This window comes from Nomascus leucogenys, chromosome 2 (assembly GCF_006542625.1).
Source record: "Nomascus leucogenys isolate Asia chromosome 2, Asia_NLE_v1, whole genome shotgun sequence".
Taxonomy (NCBI): domain Eukaryota; kingdom Metazoa; phylum Chordata; class Mammalia; order Primates; family Hylobatidae; genus Nomascus; species Nomascus leucogenys.
The window spans coordinates 118403004-118418680 of NC_044382.1; the positions used below are offsets into that span (position 1 = coordinate 118403004).

Sequence of the window (15677 nt, forward strand, 5' to 3'; positions counted from 1 at the left end):
TATTTCACTGAGAATTAAGTTTATTCCATATTGTAGCATGTATCAGAATGTCTTTTTTAAGGCTGAGTAATATTCCATTGTATGTATATATCACATTTATTTGTCTATTCATCCACTGAGGGACACTTGGGTTGCTTCTACCTTTTGGATATTGTGAATAATGCTGCTATGAATATGGGTGTACCCTCTTCTATTTGAGTACTGTAATATTTAAATTATGATGAAGAACATGATTTATGAGGGAAAGAATAAAATGTGCAATATATATTAGTTTCATATTTTCAAAATAACATTCATGTTACATCCTGTGTCCCATCTTCTTAGTGCTTTGATCTCCGAGCTCTTCAGAGATTTGATCTCAAAGACACAGAAATAAGTTGGCAAACAAATCCACTCAGTTTTCAAGGATATTAGTGTATAGTGAGAAAAGGTGGTATTTGTTCATCCTCCCCAAAAAGGAATATAATTTTAACATTAAAAATATAAGTCAATAGAGCTAATTACATTTGATGCTGAAGGCTTTGTTTTATCCAGCCTCTGACAGCAGGAGATAATTGGGAATTCAACCCTGAACAATCCTTTGCCTTGAAAATATCATAAAGGAAAGCTATTGTCAAATCCAATCAAACCTAATTTTCTCGCCATTGATACGCCAACTGTAAAGTAAATGAAAATCATTGAAACACCTGCACATAGGCATTCTGAGAGCTCCATCATGCCTCTATTTCAATTTCCACCTTTCTCGCTTGGGTTGAAGCAAGCATGACCATTGATATGTTGAATATGACCACTGTATTAACTCAATAGTTGCAAAGAAATAGCCAAACACTTTTTTTTAATCAGAATAACAATGACAAGAAGAGAAACTTTCTGTAGCATAAAATTATGTGTATTTTAATTTATAACCCATCTTTTCCCAAGAACATTTAAAGACCCCTGACTTGGTTTTAAGGGGTTTTTGTTTTATAAATTTCTAATGTTTCAAATGGAAAGATACTAAGACCCATTCTTATTTGATATTGTAATTTATCCAAGTTGTTGGATTATGTTTAAATATTTTCATCTCCTACAATCAGTTTTATGTAGTAAGTTCTTAGAAAAGCATACTAAACTTTCAGTATATTAAATATTAATTTTTTAAAAAAGTTTTAAAACATAAGTTTCAAAGCCTTACACATTAGGCTAAAGTTGCTTGTTTCATCATCCCCTTGGGATAATTTCTACTACTCTTAGTAAAAAATCTAACCTGAAATCCATGTGTGATGTTTAATATTGAGTGTCAACTTGATTGGATTGAAGGATGCAATGTATTGTTCCTGGGGGTGTCTGTGAGGATGTTGCCAAAGGAGATTAACATCTGAGTCAGTGGACTGGGAAAGCAGACCCACCCTCAATCTGGGTGGGCATAATCTAATCAGCTGCCAGTGCAGCTAGGAAAAAAGCAGGCAGAGGAACATGGAAGGACTAGACTGGCTGAGTCTTCTTGCCTCCATGTATCTCCCGTGCTGGATGCTTCCTGCCCTTGAACATTGGACTCCAAGTTCTTTAGCTTTTGGACACCTGGACTTACACCAGTGGTTTTCCAGGGGCTCTCGGGCCTTCAGCCACAGACTGAAGGCTGCATTTAGCTTCCCTACTTTTCAGGTTTTGAGACTTGGACTGTCTTCCTGGCTCCTTAGCTTGCAGATGGCCTATTGTGGGACTTCACATTGTGATCATGCGAGTCAATACTCCTCAATAAACTCCCTTTCATACATACTTCTTTCTTATCAGTCCTGTACCTCTAGAGAACCCTGACACACCATGGCTTCCCTTGTTGCATAACCTGGACCAAACTTACCTTTCTAATTTCATCTCAACTTACCTTTCTAATTTCATCTCCTCTCCATCCCTGTGGGGCCCCTTCTTCAGCTCTGCAGGATTCTTTGCCTTTCTTTGAACATTCTAAACTCACTCCCATTCCATCAGGATATGTCGGGTTATGTGTAGTAATATGTAACTCCTCAAATCTCAAACACTTAAAACAGAAAAGTTTTTCCTTCTCATTTCCATCATTTTTATTAAGGGAGCCAAAGGCAAGAGGGGACTCACTATTTTGAACAGAAATTATTGTTCTAAAGGGAATTATTATTCTAAAAGGAAAAAAGAAACTGTAAATTGTCAAGCCAACAAGTAAACACTTCAGCCCAGAAGTGACACACATAGCTTCTGTTCATAATCATTGGCCAGAAATAACCATATGACCCACCACAACACAATGGGGCCAGAAAATAGAAAACACTCCTATGAATCTCAAAGGAGGGAGAAGCAGAAATATTTAGCAAAAAGCATTAATCATTACCCTATCAATTTTTTACTTGCTACTGATAGTTTGGGGAATGCTCTTTCCTCTGAAAGTCAGATAACTCACTCTTTTGCTTTATTCTGGTCTTTGTCAAAATCCTTAGAAAGGTCATTCCTGCTGTTATTTTTGTTCTTCACTTGTCTCTACCTGAAATTATATCATATTTTTATTTTTTCTTGTTTTACACACACACAAGTGCATTATTTTTAATATGTAGGTATTATATTTTATGTCCTGTTCATTGATTCACTGATATATCCCCAGTAACTAAAAGAGTATTTGGAGCTCAGCAGACAATGAACAAATATTTTCTCAATGAGTGACTGCATATATTAGATTGATGCATACATGTTTAGAACATGTATCTCCAATTCTATATCTATATGGTGAAATATCAGTTCATATATATGTTGCAAAGAGGCAAATTTAATTTTATATCACATTTTAACTATAAAGAGAAAATTTAGTTTCTAGTGGTTTAGAAAACCATTCAGTTCTTCCTCATGAGGCTCCCTCTGCTGGTTTTCTTGTAGCCAGGCCAAGATGAAGCTCAGTAACTCAGTTTCAAAATGATTCAAATCTAGAAAATCAAGAGAGCTTTTAAATATTAACTTGCTTTCTTTAGGATAGCTGTTTTGGTTTTTATATTCCTCTTCCCTCCATTCTCTGTTCCAATATGGCATTTGGATTTATAGGGAGAGGTCTGGTCTGTGTAAGGAAGTAGATGGGAGCCTGGGTCCTTAAATCTTCCCAATGTTCACTTACTCCTCCCTGACCTCAACTGTAGAGTGGATAAACTGGTATGTGTTCTTCAATAATGTGCACCAAAGTAGATCTAATTTCTGTCTATTTGGTCTTAACGTGCTAACACCAGAGACCTGTCTCCTATCATTTGCTTCTTTGCTTCTCTTCTCACCCTGACAATTGCATGTGTCATTGAAAATGTTTGCATACAATATCCCTCCTAGTGACTTAACAGTTCCTCAGTCCTGCAGGAGCTAATGCTACTAACCTGTCAGACTCAGGCTCCTTATCTATTTACACGTTTCTAGACCACACCCCTTCTCCTGAGGTACAGGGTGAGGACATCAAGCACCCTTAAATCTATCTTTCTCTCCAACTTTTTTTTTTTTTTTTTTGAGATGGAGTCTTGCCCTGTTGCCCAGGCCGGAGTGCAGTGGCGCGATCTCAGTTCACTGCAAGCTCCGCCTCCCAGGTTCATGCCATGCTCCCGCCTCAGCCTCCCGAGTAGCTGAGACTACAGGCGCCTGCCACCACACCTGGCTAGTTTTTTTGTATTTTTAGAAGAGATGGGTTTTCACTGTGTTAGCCAAGATGGTCTCGATCTCCTGACCTGTGATCCGCCCGCCTCAGCCTCCCAAAGTGCTGGGATTACAGGCCTGAGCCACTGTGCCCGACCCCAACTTTTTTTTACCTTCCACAATGTCTCTGCTTGGAATAGATTGAGTCTTTTCCTCCTTAAGATATGCCTTCCCATGAGGCCATAAGTCTCATGACCTAGTTATCATGATGGAGAATGTATGCTGTGGAAGAAATTCTACTTTATGTGTCCTCTAGTCATTGCTTTTTATTGGGAAGCTTTTGATTGGGAAGCCAAGCGAAAAACTGGAGCTAGAGATCAACCGATTGGTTTGTTCAGATTTTCTATTTCTTCATGTTTTGAAGCAATATTCAAAGCATTACTGGGTTGCCAGTAGTCTGGCTATGTATTAAAAAGCTGCACTGGTGATTCTGAGATGTTTGACCTTTACCTTATTCATTAATTTTTGAAAGATGATTCACCCCCTTTCCAAAATAGAGTCAGCTTCGGAAATGTTATTGGAAAGTTGGATATCACAGGGATCTTCCAACTAAAAAATGTTTTGAAAAGACATTTTATTTTTATTTTGGCTTTTCAGTGAAACAGGAAAAAAATAACAAGCCAAATTATCCCTGAAATCTATGTCACCATGAAAAATGCATGTAGCAGAAAAGTAACTAAGTCATCAACAGAATTTGTAAAGCTATATAAATATATAAATGCATATTATAGAAGATAATTTAAAATGCATTTTGCTCTAAGTTTCCAAATGCATTCTGCATGTCAAATTTAATAACTAGAATCAGTACAAGGAGCTTTACAAATACATAGTCTCCAGTGGCCAACCTGAGGTTGAGAAGTATTGTATGGACTGAATTTGTTACTACACATGTCTTTTCTACAGAGGCATTGGCACAACAGATTTTCATGACTCTACCTTCCTTTGTATTAAATATTTAGCCCACAGAGAAGGTGACAAGTGTAATCGATTAATCACAGATAAAACAAATAGGGGTGTTATTTATTCTACTTCAGCAAATTGAGATGTGAAGAAGAATGAAGGAGCTGGAGGAGACTATGGTGACTTTAACTGAGAGTCACTGGCAGACACAAAGTGAAAACTTAGTATGTGAGCAGTTGGATAATGTTTGAAAGCAATCCCAAAGCAATTTCCAACCAGCTAACTTTGAAATTTGGAAGCAAAGTTCAGTGAAACTATAGAACTGCACTTCTCAACTAGAAGCAATATGAAAAAGGACACTCAGAAAACAGCTAACTAGTAGAAAGTTACAGAGAAGGTTTTTACTGGTAGAAACAAAAGAATCAATTACTTAAATTATAATTGTTAAACATCACTATAGAGTTTCTAAAACTGTTGGTGCGAGTTATTTTTATCTGTTACCTCTGTATGCTCCCTTTCTCCAAACACCCACTCATCAATGCATGAGTCAAGATATTTTAGATATTTTATTCCTTAAATGTCTATTTGGTATGCCCCAGAAACCACTGTAAATCATTTGCTTTCCTTTTTTCAAAAAAAAAATTCTATCAGGAGAAAAGCTTATATTCATGCTTCTGTTACTCAGAATTTACTACAGTATTCTCACACTCTGGTGAAACTTAAAAACTTAAAAGTTTTATGAGTATTCCCAATGAGGCAGCATATGTGAAAGAGAAATTGCTTTTGTGGTTACTAAAAGAAACCTATGGAAACTTATGAAAACCATAATAAACCTTTGAAACCCATAATAAATAAATGTAGGAAGTCTTGAGTTTATTCTTTCAAAATAAACATAAGCATAAATGATAAAACAGCGTGGAAAGAAGTTTTAGATAGAAATTTAGACCTGAGATACGTTAACACTTTTTAACAGTAGAGACATTTAAAGGTGACTAAGAGCCGTGCAAGGTAAACAGACATGTAGAATCTTTCTCTTTCTCTATTTTTCTCCTATCAACTCAAAATGGGAAGAATGGGAAAACAACTAAGGCTGAGAAATCATAAGCTGAACAATAAGAGAGTAGTTGAAATAATTTATCTGGTACCCAACCCAGTCTATGACTCAGAATCCTTTGTGAGTTTTGAAGCAAAGTGAATACTAAACATAAATTACAAAGAAATCCAATTGAATTTGTGTTAAATGAACTTTTTGGAAGAATTAAGAATTAGTTATTAAAATATAGTAAAGTTTATTTTTAAGCCATTTATATAAACTTAAAAGGTGATGCTTTCTTTCAAAATTTTTCTTTTTTTTTTTTTTTTTGTCCCGGGTAAACTTGCAGAATAAGCAGAAAACAAGGCCGACAATGCAAAAGAAAAGAAAGTTAACTTTTATTGAATGGTCTGATAACGTTCTAAGCCATACAATGTTCATTTATTTAAGTAGTGTCTTTCATCTCCAAATCCACCCTTGTTTTCTCTGCTTTGTGATGCTAGAGAACAGGAAGCACATCAGAAAGAGTTTCAGGATGAGAGGGAAGAAAACACCTGATTCTTTCAGTTTTCTCACTCCTTCTGATAGTGTAGTTTCAGCAAGATACAAGTTGTTTCAGTTTTCAGTTTTTCTGCACTCCCAGAACCAGTTGTATTGTGCCCCCTCAAAAGTACCAGCAGTAACTGGGCAATGTCTCCCCGTCAAGGATCCGAGTCTGGCTGTGTGAAGTGCCTTCTACATCCCTTTGATTTTAACAATGCAAACCTCTTCTCTCTGATTCCGTGGCTCCAAATGTGGTAGCAGTTTCCTGAAGCTACTGTTTCTGTGTTATTGCTATGTTCCCTTTCCATTTATTCAGTTTCTAACACCTTTGAAAATAATTTCTTACATTAAATTCTCTCTGTTAAAATGACTGACAGGTTCGTTTTCTTTCCTAATTAGCTTCTAAATGATATTCTTTACATAAATTGTGTCAATTTTATAAATGAGTAAATGGAAATGAAAATGGGTTCAGTAACTTGCCTAATGTTCCGTAGTTGGCAGAAGGCATAACTAGAGTGTGATTCCAGATCTACACCCCACAGTCTTTGCTAATATTGCAAAAAGAATCCGCGAAATAGGAGACAGACCATGAGAAATGCATGTTGCCAAATATGAAGAATTTTAAAAATAATTTAAGAATAAAGATATCAGTATTCTGATTAATCATCCCTCTCCTTTACTTTCTTTCTCCATATATCTATATATAAATATTTTTTTATCTCCTTTCCAAATCACCACTATGACATAAAAAGGGTTACTTTAAAAAGGGCATGAATCCACAAGAAGAAAGGATAATAGCATGTTGGAAGTATTAAGAAAATTGTGGAAGTAAGAAAGAAGGTGAACAGGTAGAAATACGCTAAGCAGAGCAGAGAAAACATAAGTCTGCAGTAAGGAGGCCTTAAGGACCATGCCTCAGAATGCTAGAAGTTTTAGAAATTGGGGATACCAGGTTTCTTTTACAAAGATGGTGCTGAAACAGCAGGATTTGTTGAAATTCGTGAAAGTAGCAGTTAGATCTCCAGAGTCCCCTTACTAAAACTTACAGCTTAGTTGTTATATCTTGCTACAAACCAATAAAAAGATTACAAATTAGAAGGACATTCAGCATTTGGTAAGGCTCATGTCACTGATGGCTTTAATGAGAGAGAGGTTTGGATGGAAGGATGGGAGAAAATTGAAACCTCGATGGGTTTAGGAGTGAGTGATGAAGAGGGACTCAGGAGGAGATAGTGAATAGTTGATGGAACAATATTTTGGAAGAGATAAGATTTGGAGAAAAGGGACTAGCTGGTCTTGTATAGATTTTTTTTTCATAAGTGAAGAAAGCAAAGATGGAAGAAGGTATTTGGAAAGGTGTACTGGTAGATATTTCTAGGAACTTGCATAGTCTCCATTTGAGAACACAAGGATAAGATAAAAGGTTTAGAAAGAGAAATATAATGGTTTTAGGTCTAACATTTAAGTCTTTAATCCATCTTGAATTAATTTTTGTATAAGGTGTAAGGAAGGGATCCAGTTTCAGCTTTCTACATATGGCTAGCCAGTTTTCCCAGCACCATTTATTAAATGGGGAATCCTTTCCCCATTGCTTGTTTTTGTCAGGTTTGTCAAAGATCAGATAGTTGTAGATATGCGGCATTATTTCTGAGGGCTCTGCTCTGTTCCATCGATCTATGTCTCTGTTGTGGTACCAGTACCATGCTGTTTTGGTTACTGTAGCATTGTAGTATAGTTTGAAGTCAGGTAGCATGATGCCTCCAGCTTTGTTCTTTTGGCTTAGGATTGACTTGGTGATGCGGGCTCTTTTTTGGTTCCATATGAACTTTAAAGTAGTTTTTTCCAATTCTGTGAAGAAAGTCATTGGTAGCTTGATGGGGATGGCATTGAATCTATAAATTACCTTGGGCAGTAGGGCCATTTTCACAATATTGATTCTTCCAACCCATGAGCATGGAACGTTCTTCCATTTGTTTGTATCATCTTTTATTTCATTGAGCAGTGGTTTGTAGTTCTCCTTGAAGAGGTCCTTCACATCCCTTGGAAGTTGGATTCCTAGGTATTTTATTCTCTTTGAAGCAATTGTGAGTGGGAGTTCACTCATGATTTGGCTCTCTGTTTGTCTGTGATTGGTAAACAAGAATGCTTGTGATTTTTGTACATTGATTTTGAATCCTGAGACTTTGCTGAAGTTGCTAATCAGCTTAAGGAGATTTGGGGCTGAGACAATGGGGTTTTCTAGATATAAAATCATGTCATCTGCAAACAGGGACAATTTGACTTCCTCTTTTCCTAATTGAATACCCTTTATTTCCTTCTCCTGCCTAATTGCCCTGGCCAGAACTTCCAGCACTATGTTGAATAGGAGTGATGAGAGAGGGCATCCTTGTCTTGTGCCAGTTTTCAAAGGGAATGCTTCCAGTATTTGCCCATTCAGTATGATATTGGCTGTGGGTTTGTCATAGATAGCTCTTATGATTTTGAGATACGTCCCATCAATACCTAATTTATTGAGAGTTTTTAGCATGAAGGGTTGTTGAATTTTGTCAAAGGCCTTTTATGCATCTATTGAGATAATCATGTGGTTTTTGTCCTTGGTTCTGTTTATATGATGGATTACATTTATTGATTTGCATATGTTGAACCAGCCTTGCATCCCAGGGATGAAGCCCACTTGATCATGGTGGATGAGCTTTTTGATGTGCCGCTGGATTCGGTTTGCCAGTATTTTATTGAGGATTTTTGCATCAATGTTCATCAAGGATATTGGTCTGAAATTCTCTTTTTTTGGTTATGTCTCTGCCAGGCTTTGGTATCAGGATGATGCTGGCCTCATAAAATGTGTTAGGGAGGATTCCCTCTTTTTCTATTGATTGGAATAGTTTCAGAAGGAATGGTACCAGCTCCTCCTTGTACCTCTGGTAGAATTCGGCTGTGAATCCATCAGGTCCTGGACTCTTTCTGGTTGGTAAGCTATTGATTATTGCCACAATTTCAGAGCCTGTTATTGGTCTATTCAGAGATTCAACTTCTTCCTGGTTTAGTCTTGGGAGGGTGTATTTGTTGAGGAATTTATCCATTTCTTCTAGAATTTCTAGTTTATTTGCGTAGAGGTGTTTGTAGTATTCTCTGATGGTAGATTGTATTTCTGTGGGATCAGTGGTGATATCCCCTTTTTCATTTTTTATTGCATCTATTTGATTCTTCTCTCTTTTCTTCTTTATTAGTCTTGTTAGCAGTCTATCAATTTTGTTGATCTTTTCAAAAAACCAGCTCCTGGATTCATTGATTTTTTGAAGGGTTTTTTGTGTCTCTGTTTCCTTCAGTTCTGCTCTGATTTTAGTTATTTCTAGCCTTCTGCTAGCTTTTGAATGTGTTTGCTCTTGCTTTTCTAGTTCTTTTAATTGTGATGTTAGGGTGTCAATTTTGGATCTTTCCTGCTTTCTCTTGTGGGCATTTAGTGCTATAAATTTCCCTCTACACACTGCTTTGAATGTGTCCCAGAGATTCTGGTATGTTGTGTCTTTGTTCTCCTTGGTTTCAAAGAACATCTTTATTTCTGCCTTCACTTCATTAGGTACCCAATAGTCATTCAGGAGCAGGTTGTTCAGTGTCCATGTAGTTGAGTGGTTTTGAGTGAGTTTCTTCATCCTGAGTTCTAGTTTGATTGCACTGTGGTCTGAGAGACAGTTTGTTATAATTTCTGTTCTTTTACATTTGCTGGGGAGAGCTTTACTTCCAACTATGTGGTCAATTTTGGAATAGGTGTGGTGTGGTGCTGAAAAAAATGTATATTCTGTTGACTTGGGGTGGAGAGTTCTGTAGATGTCTATTAGGTCCACTTTGTGCAGAGCTGAGTTCAATTCCTGGATATCCTTGTTAACTTTCTGTCTCGTTGATCTGTCTAATGTTGACAGTGGGGTGTTAAAATCTCCCATTATTATTGTGTGGGAGTTTAAGTCCCTTTGTAGGTCACTCAGGACTTGCTTTATTAATCTGGGTGCTCCTATGTTGGATGCATATATATTTAGGATAGTTAGCTCTTCTTGTTGAATTGATCCCTTTACTATTATGTGATGGCCTTCTTTGTCTCTTTTGATCTTTGTTGGTTTAAAGTCTATTTTATCAGAGACTAGGATTGCAACCTCTGCCTTTTTTTGTTTTCCGTTTGCTTGATAGATCTTCCAGCATCCTTTTATTTTGAGTCTATGTGTGTCTCTGCACGTGAGATGGGTTTCCTGAATATAGCACACTGATGGGTCTTGACTCCTTATCCAGTTTGCCAGTCTGTGTCTTTTAATTGGAGCATTTAGCCCATTTACATTTAAAGTTAATATTGTTATGTGTGAATTTGATCCTGTCATTATTAAAATCCTACAAGAAAACCTAGGCAATACCATTCAGGACATAGGCATGGGCAAGGACTTCATGTCTAAAACACCAAAAGCAATGGCAACAAAAGCCAAAATTGACAAATGGGATCTAATTAAACTAAAGAGCTTCTGCACAGCAAAAGAGACTACCATCAGAGTGAACAGGCAACCTACAGAATGGGAGAAAATTTTTGCAACCTACTCATCTGACAAAGGGCTAATATCCAGAATCTACAATGAACTCAAACAAATTTACAAGAAAAAAACAAACAACCCCATCAAGAAGTGGGCAAAGGACATGAATAGACACTTCTCAAAAGAAGACATTTATGCAGCCAAAAAACACATGAAAAAATGCTCATCATCACTGGCCATCAGGGAAACGCAAATCAAAACCACAGTGAGATACCATCTCACACCAGTTAGAATGGCCATCATTAAAAAGTCAGGAAACAACAGGTGCTGGAGAGGATGTGGAGAAATAGGAACACTTTTACACTGTTGGTGGGACTGTAAACTAGTTCAACCATTGTGGAAGTCAGTGTGGCGATTCCTCAGGGATCTAGAACTGGAAATACCATTTGACCCAGGCATCCCATTACTGGGTATATACCCAAAGGACTATAAATCATGCTGCTATAAAGACACATGCACACGTATGTTTATTGCGGCACTATTCACAATAGCAAAGACTTGGAACCAACCCAAATGTCCAACAACGATAGACTAGATTAAGAAAATGTGGCACATATCCACCATGGAATACTATGCAGCCATAAAAAATGATGAGTTCGTGTCCTTTGTAGGGACATGGATGAAACTGGAAAACATCATTCTCAGTAAACTATCGCAAGGACAAAAAACCAAACACTGCATGTTCTCACTCATAGGAGGGAATTGAACAATGAGAACTAATGGACACAGGAAGGGGAACATCACACTCCGGGGACTGTTGTGTGTTGGTGGGAGGGGGGAGGGACAGCATTAGGAGATATACCTAATGCTAAATGACGAGTTAATGGGTGCAGCAAAACAACATGGCACATGGATACATATGTAACAAACCTGCACATTGTGCACATGTACCCTGAAACCTAAAGTATAATAATAAAAAAAAAAGAAAGAGAGATATAAGTTTGAATTAGCTCTACAGGAAATCAAAACAGCAACCTACATGCAACATTTTTCTGCCATATGTTATTGTTATCTTAAACAAAGAATGATATCTGAATTCACATAATATAGGTCACAAACTTTGGCCCATGGATCAAACTTAACTTGAAAATATGCTATTAAAAAACTAGTTGCCAACATTTGGTTACTTAGCTACTTTTATTTTGAAAAACAATCTCATTTAAAAGCTTCTTGAAAGGCTGGATGATTTTACAATACTGACATACATTTTGGAAAGTAACTGAGTGCTGGGAAATTTCTCTAGATGGGATAGGTATTCCTTAGCCAGCTTCCCTAATTTATGTTACCTTTCTGACCTGGCAGTCATTTGAGTTTGACACCCCTGATAAAAGTCTCTGTCTCTTGAGTAGCACCAAGTCACCTGTGTGAAATTGAGGTCTGAGTATTATCTATATTTTTCAGTTTTCAGGAAAGGAATATAAGACATCACAAAAACTTCAACTTATTACTCTTACTCATAGGTTCAGAACTTCAGATGAAGTGAAGTTCCACTTCTAAAATAACTCCTATTTGTGTGAATGTCTTCAGTAGTTGCTCCTGGACCTTCCAGGATCATACGAATTCATTCTCATAAACTCGCAGAACAGAGTAAAACCACCATCTCTCATGAGTCCCCTTTGGCATCTTTTAAAGATCAAGCCAGTCAATCTAAGATGACCAGCACTTCCAGCTTCAAATCTCTGAAATAGGGTTTGTTTGGTTTGGTATAAATTGACTATAAAATGCCAATCAAATAAGATGCCATACTGTTTTTATTTGAATAATAGTAATTACAGGATTGTTAGCTTATGTTCATTCTGTTTTCAAGAAATAATTCTTATATGGTGACTCATTAATTTGTAATGAATTTCCATCAAACTGATGAATATCAATGTTCTGAGAATCAGTTATCAAGTATGCTGTACAATCATGAGATAAATGTCAATTGAGAAAAATACTAGATGTAGTCTTGGAAATTTTTGACTAGTGAAATCACTTCATTCAAGTGTGATTAAAAGTTGGTCATTAATTTAGAACTAAGAAATAACTATTAAACAGCTTGTATCAGGATAACAAATTCTTTCTAAACGATACCTCAATTTAATGACAAGAAAGTTCTCTTACTATATAGCTATCTTGGTATTTTTCATCCTATGTATTTCTGCCATGTAGACCTCAATTTTGGGAGGTGGCATTTTCTTTTCTAATTAAATTACTTCCTTCCTATAAGGAAGCTCATAGGGCTTGGTTTGCTTATGTAGTTTCTCTTCTCTTTTCTTCATAACTTCTTGAAAGTGATTTTTCTCTGCTAACTTTTTATCTTTAAGTTCTTGGGCCTTGCGTATTGCATCTTCTTTTTCTCGGATCTTTAGCTCTTCCTGCCACTGTTACAGAGAGAAAATGTCATTCACATATGATATTCCATGAAAAAATGCATATCAATTTAGCTGCTCAAAATGCAGATTCTTATATCCAATTATCCTTTTAGGTTTTTTCCATGACATTCCTCAAAAATTTTATATCTACCACACTGGCAAAACACATGTGTCACCTATTAGAATGCATGTAAGTCCCACAAAACAGAATTTCCTCAATATATTTAAAGACAAAAAAATCATTAAAAAGAAGACATTATAGGTTTTATATTTCTGTATTCCAAATGGTTTTTTTTTGTTTTGTTTTGTTTTGTTTTTTTTGAGACGGAGTCTCGCTCTGTCGCCCAGGCTGGAGTGCAGCGGCGCAATCTCTGCTCACTGCAAGCTCCGCCTCCCAGGTTCACGCCATTCTCCTGCCTCAGCCTCTCCAAGTAGCTGGGACTACAGGCGCCCGCCACCACGCCCGGCTAATTTTTTTGTATTTTTAGTAGAGATAGGGTTTGACCGTGGTCTCGATCTCCTGACCTCGTGATCCGCCCGCCTCGGCCTCCCAAAGTGCTGGGATTACAAGCCCAAATGGTTTTATGTTCTTCATCAATATTGGTATTTACACAACAGCATGGGTTATAAAATGAAGAACCAGGTGAAAGCAAAACAGAAAGAAAAAATACAGAAAATACAAATTAAACAGAAAGGCAAAAACTCTAATACTATTCTCTATGAAGTTAAAAATGAAATTAATGGTCAGGTAAATGCATACTATGCAGAAGACCAGTAAAAAAACCTCTAAAGAATTAATTGGTCATGATAATTTTTTCTTTTGCTTTCACTTAGTTTTTCACTTTATAACCCAAGATGTCATGTAAATAGTAGTATATCTGAAGGCAAGAGCCCTAAGAATGAGTAATACATATTGTAAGTAATGATAATCAATCAAACATCATCATGAAAAAATATATATATATATAATTAGGAGGAACTTTTTTTCTTTTCTAATACATTTGATGAAGGAAATGATAAAAACAGATGGTAAACACTTTATGCTGGGTAAAACGTTTGGGGCAGAATGACTCCTAGTATGAAATAATGGACATTCCTAAAGATACTGTCAATGCTGTCTTTTTGTCACCCTCAGCTCATGCATATACACAAATGATCAGTCTGAGATTAGCAACCTATCAATTAATTTATAGATTACTATATATGCCAGTACTGTGAATCACAAATAACATTTGTAATGTGGGATATTCAGATAATAAAGAGCAGAGCTAAACATCACAGTCCATAGCATGTCACTCAGCTTTGATGAATGCATTAAAATTTTGTATAATGTTAATATACTCATATTAAACATTAAAAATAAAAGCATAATATCAAATCCATTATTTATTCCCAGTTGAGTTTTAATTACATAAGAAATACAAAACTTAACTGCACTTATCTTAAGGCTGTGTTTATAAACAGTTATTTCTCATACGTTTGGTTTCTCAGGAACCAGTTTTGCATAAAATGTATGGGAAATTAAGGCAAAACCTCCAGAATAGTCAGGCACAGGCTGAAATTCATGCTATGGTTTAGTCTACAAGTTCTACGATACTCAACTATGACACATTATTTTTCTCATATAATAAACTAATAATCTAGTTGTTTAAGAAAATTACCAATTTTATTAGCATAGAAGTTATAGTTGGCATAATAATGACAGTATCTATAAACAAACAGCACTAATCTATCCTATATGAAAGATTTCGATAGATCTCATTATTTTGTTTTTTAGGCTGACGCCTGTAATCCCAGCACTTTGGGAGGCTGAGGCGGGCACATCACAAGGTCAGGAGATAGAGACCATCCTGGCTAACACGGTGAAACCCCGTCTCTACTAAACAAAATACAAAAAGAATTAGCTGGGCGTGGTGGCAGGTGCCTGTAGTCCCAGCTACTCGGGAGGCTGAAGCAGGAGAATGGCATGAACCCGGGAGGCAGAGCTTGCAGTGAGCCGAGGTTGCACCACTGCACTCCAGCCTGGGCCACAGAGCAAGACTCCGTCTCAAAAAAAAAAAAATTGTGAAAAATCAAAAGAGAATTAATTCTTAAGAACTGCCAGCAAATTCAAATTCTTGGTTTCCCAAACAGCATGTATAAAAGCATCAATACATATAAAAGCAGCCAAGAAGGGGTATCATATCATCACCGTCCAGAAGACAGCTCTTTCCTCTTTCCCCCTTCTTAGAATTTGGAATGGCTGAAATTCACCATAACATCAAAATCCTTCTTTTCATTAGGCTTAGGAAAAAGCATACTTTCTTTTTGTCTCTGGTGACCATGACAACAGATCAATTTGGGCAAATAATTGTATTTTTTAACTTTATATGCCATTATTATTGTCTATTGTGGTAACTAGGAGGATGTAGAAAAATAGATATCTTTGAAATCTATGGGAAATGGAAGCACCATTTACTGCTTTATTCAACTTATTCACTCAGTGATTCAATGATCATGCTATGGAATACTAGCAATGTATAAGGTACCTTAATATCTCCTAAGCAATTAAGTATATTTTCTATTCCCTGCATATGATAACCCCTCAACAAAAGTCTGCTGGCTTAGAAGGAC

The 15677-nt window shown here is 36.6% G+C and overlaps 1 protein-coding gene across 1 annotated transcript in view; it reads right to left on the reverse strand.

Annotated features, from left to right (window-relative positions):
- Positions 1-12887: 12887 nt before the first annotated feature.
- The window catches only part of TMEM232 (transmembrane protein 232), a gene marked incomplete at its 5' end in the record, with an annotated part of 254920 nt that continues 252130 nt past the window's right edge, over positions 12888-15677 (reverse strand). The window contains one exon of the mRNA XM_030822062.1: positions 12888-13073. Within this exon, the coding sequence (XP_030677922.1) occupies positions 12897-13073 (177 nt within the window). The remainder of the gene's footprint in view (positions 13074-15677) is intronic.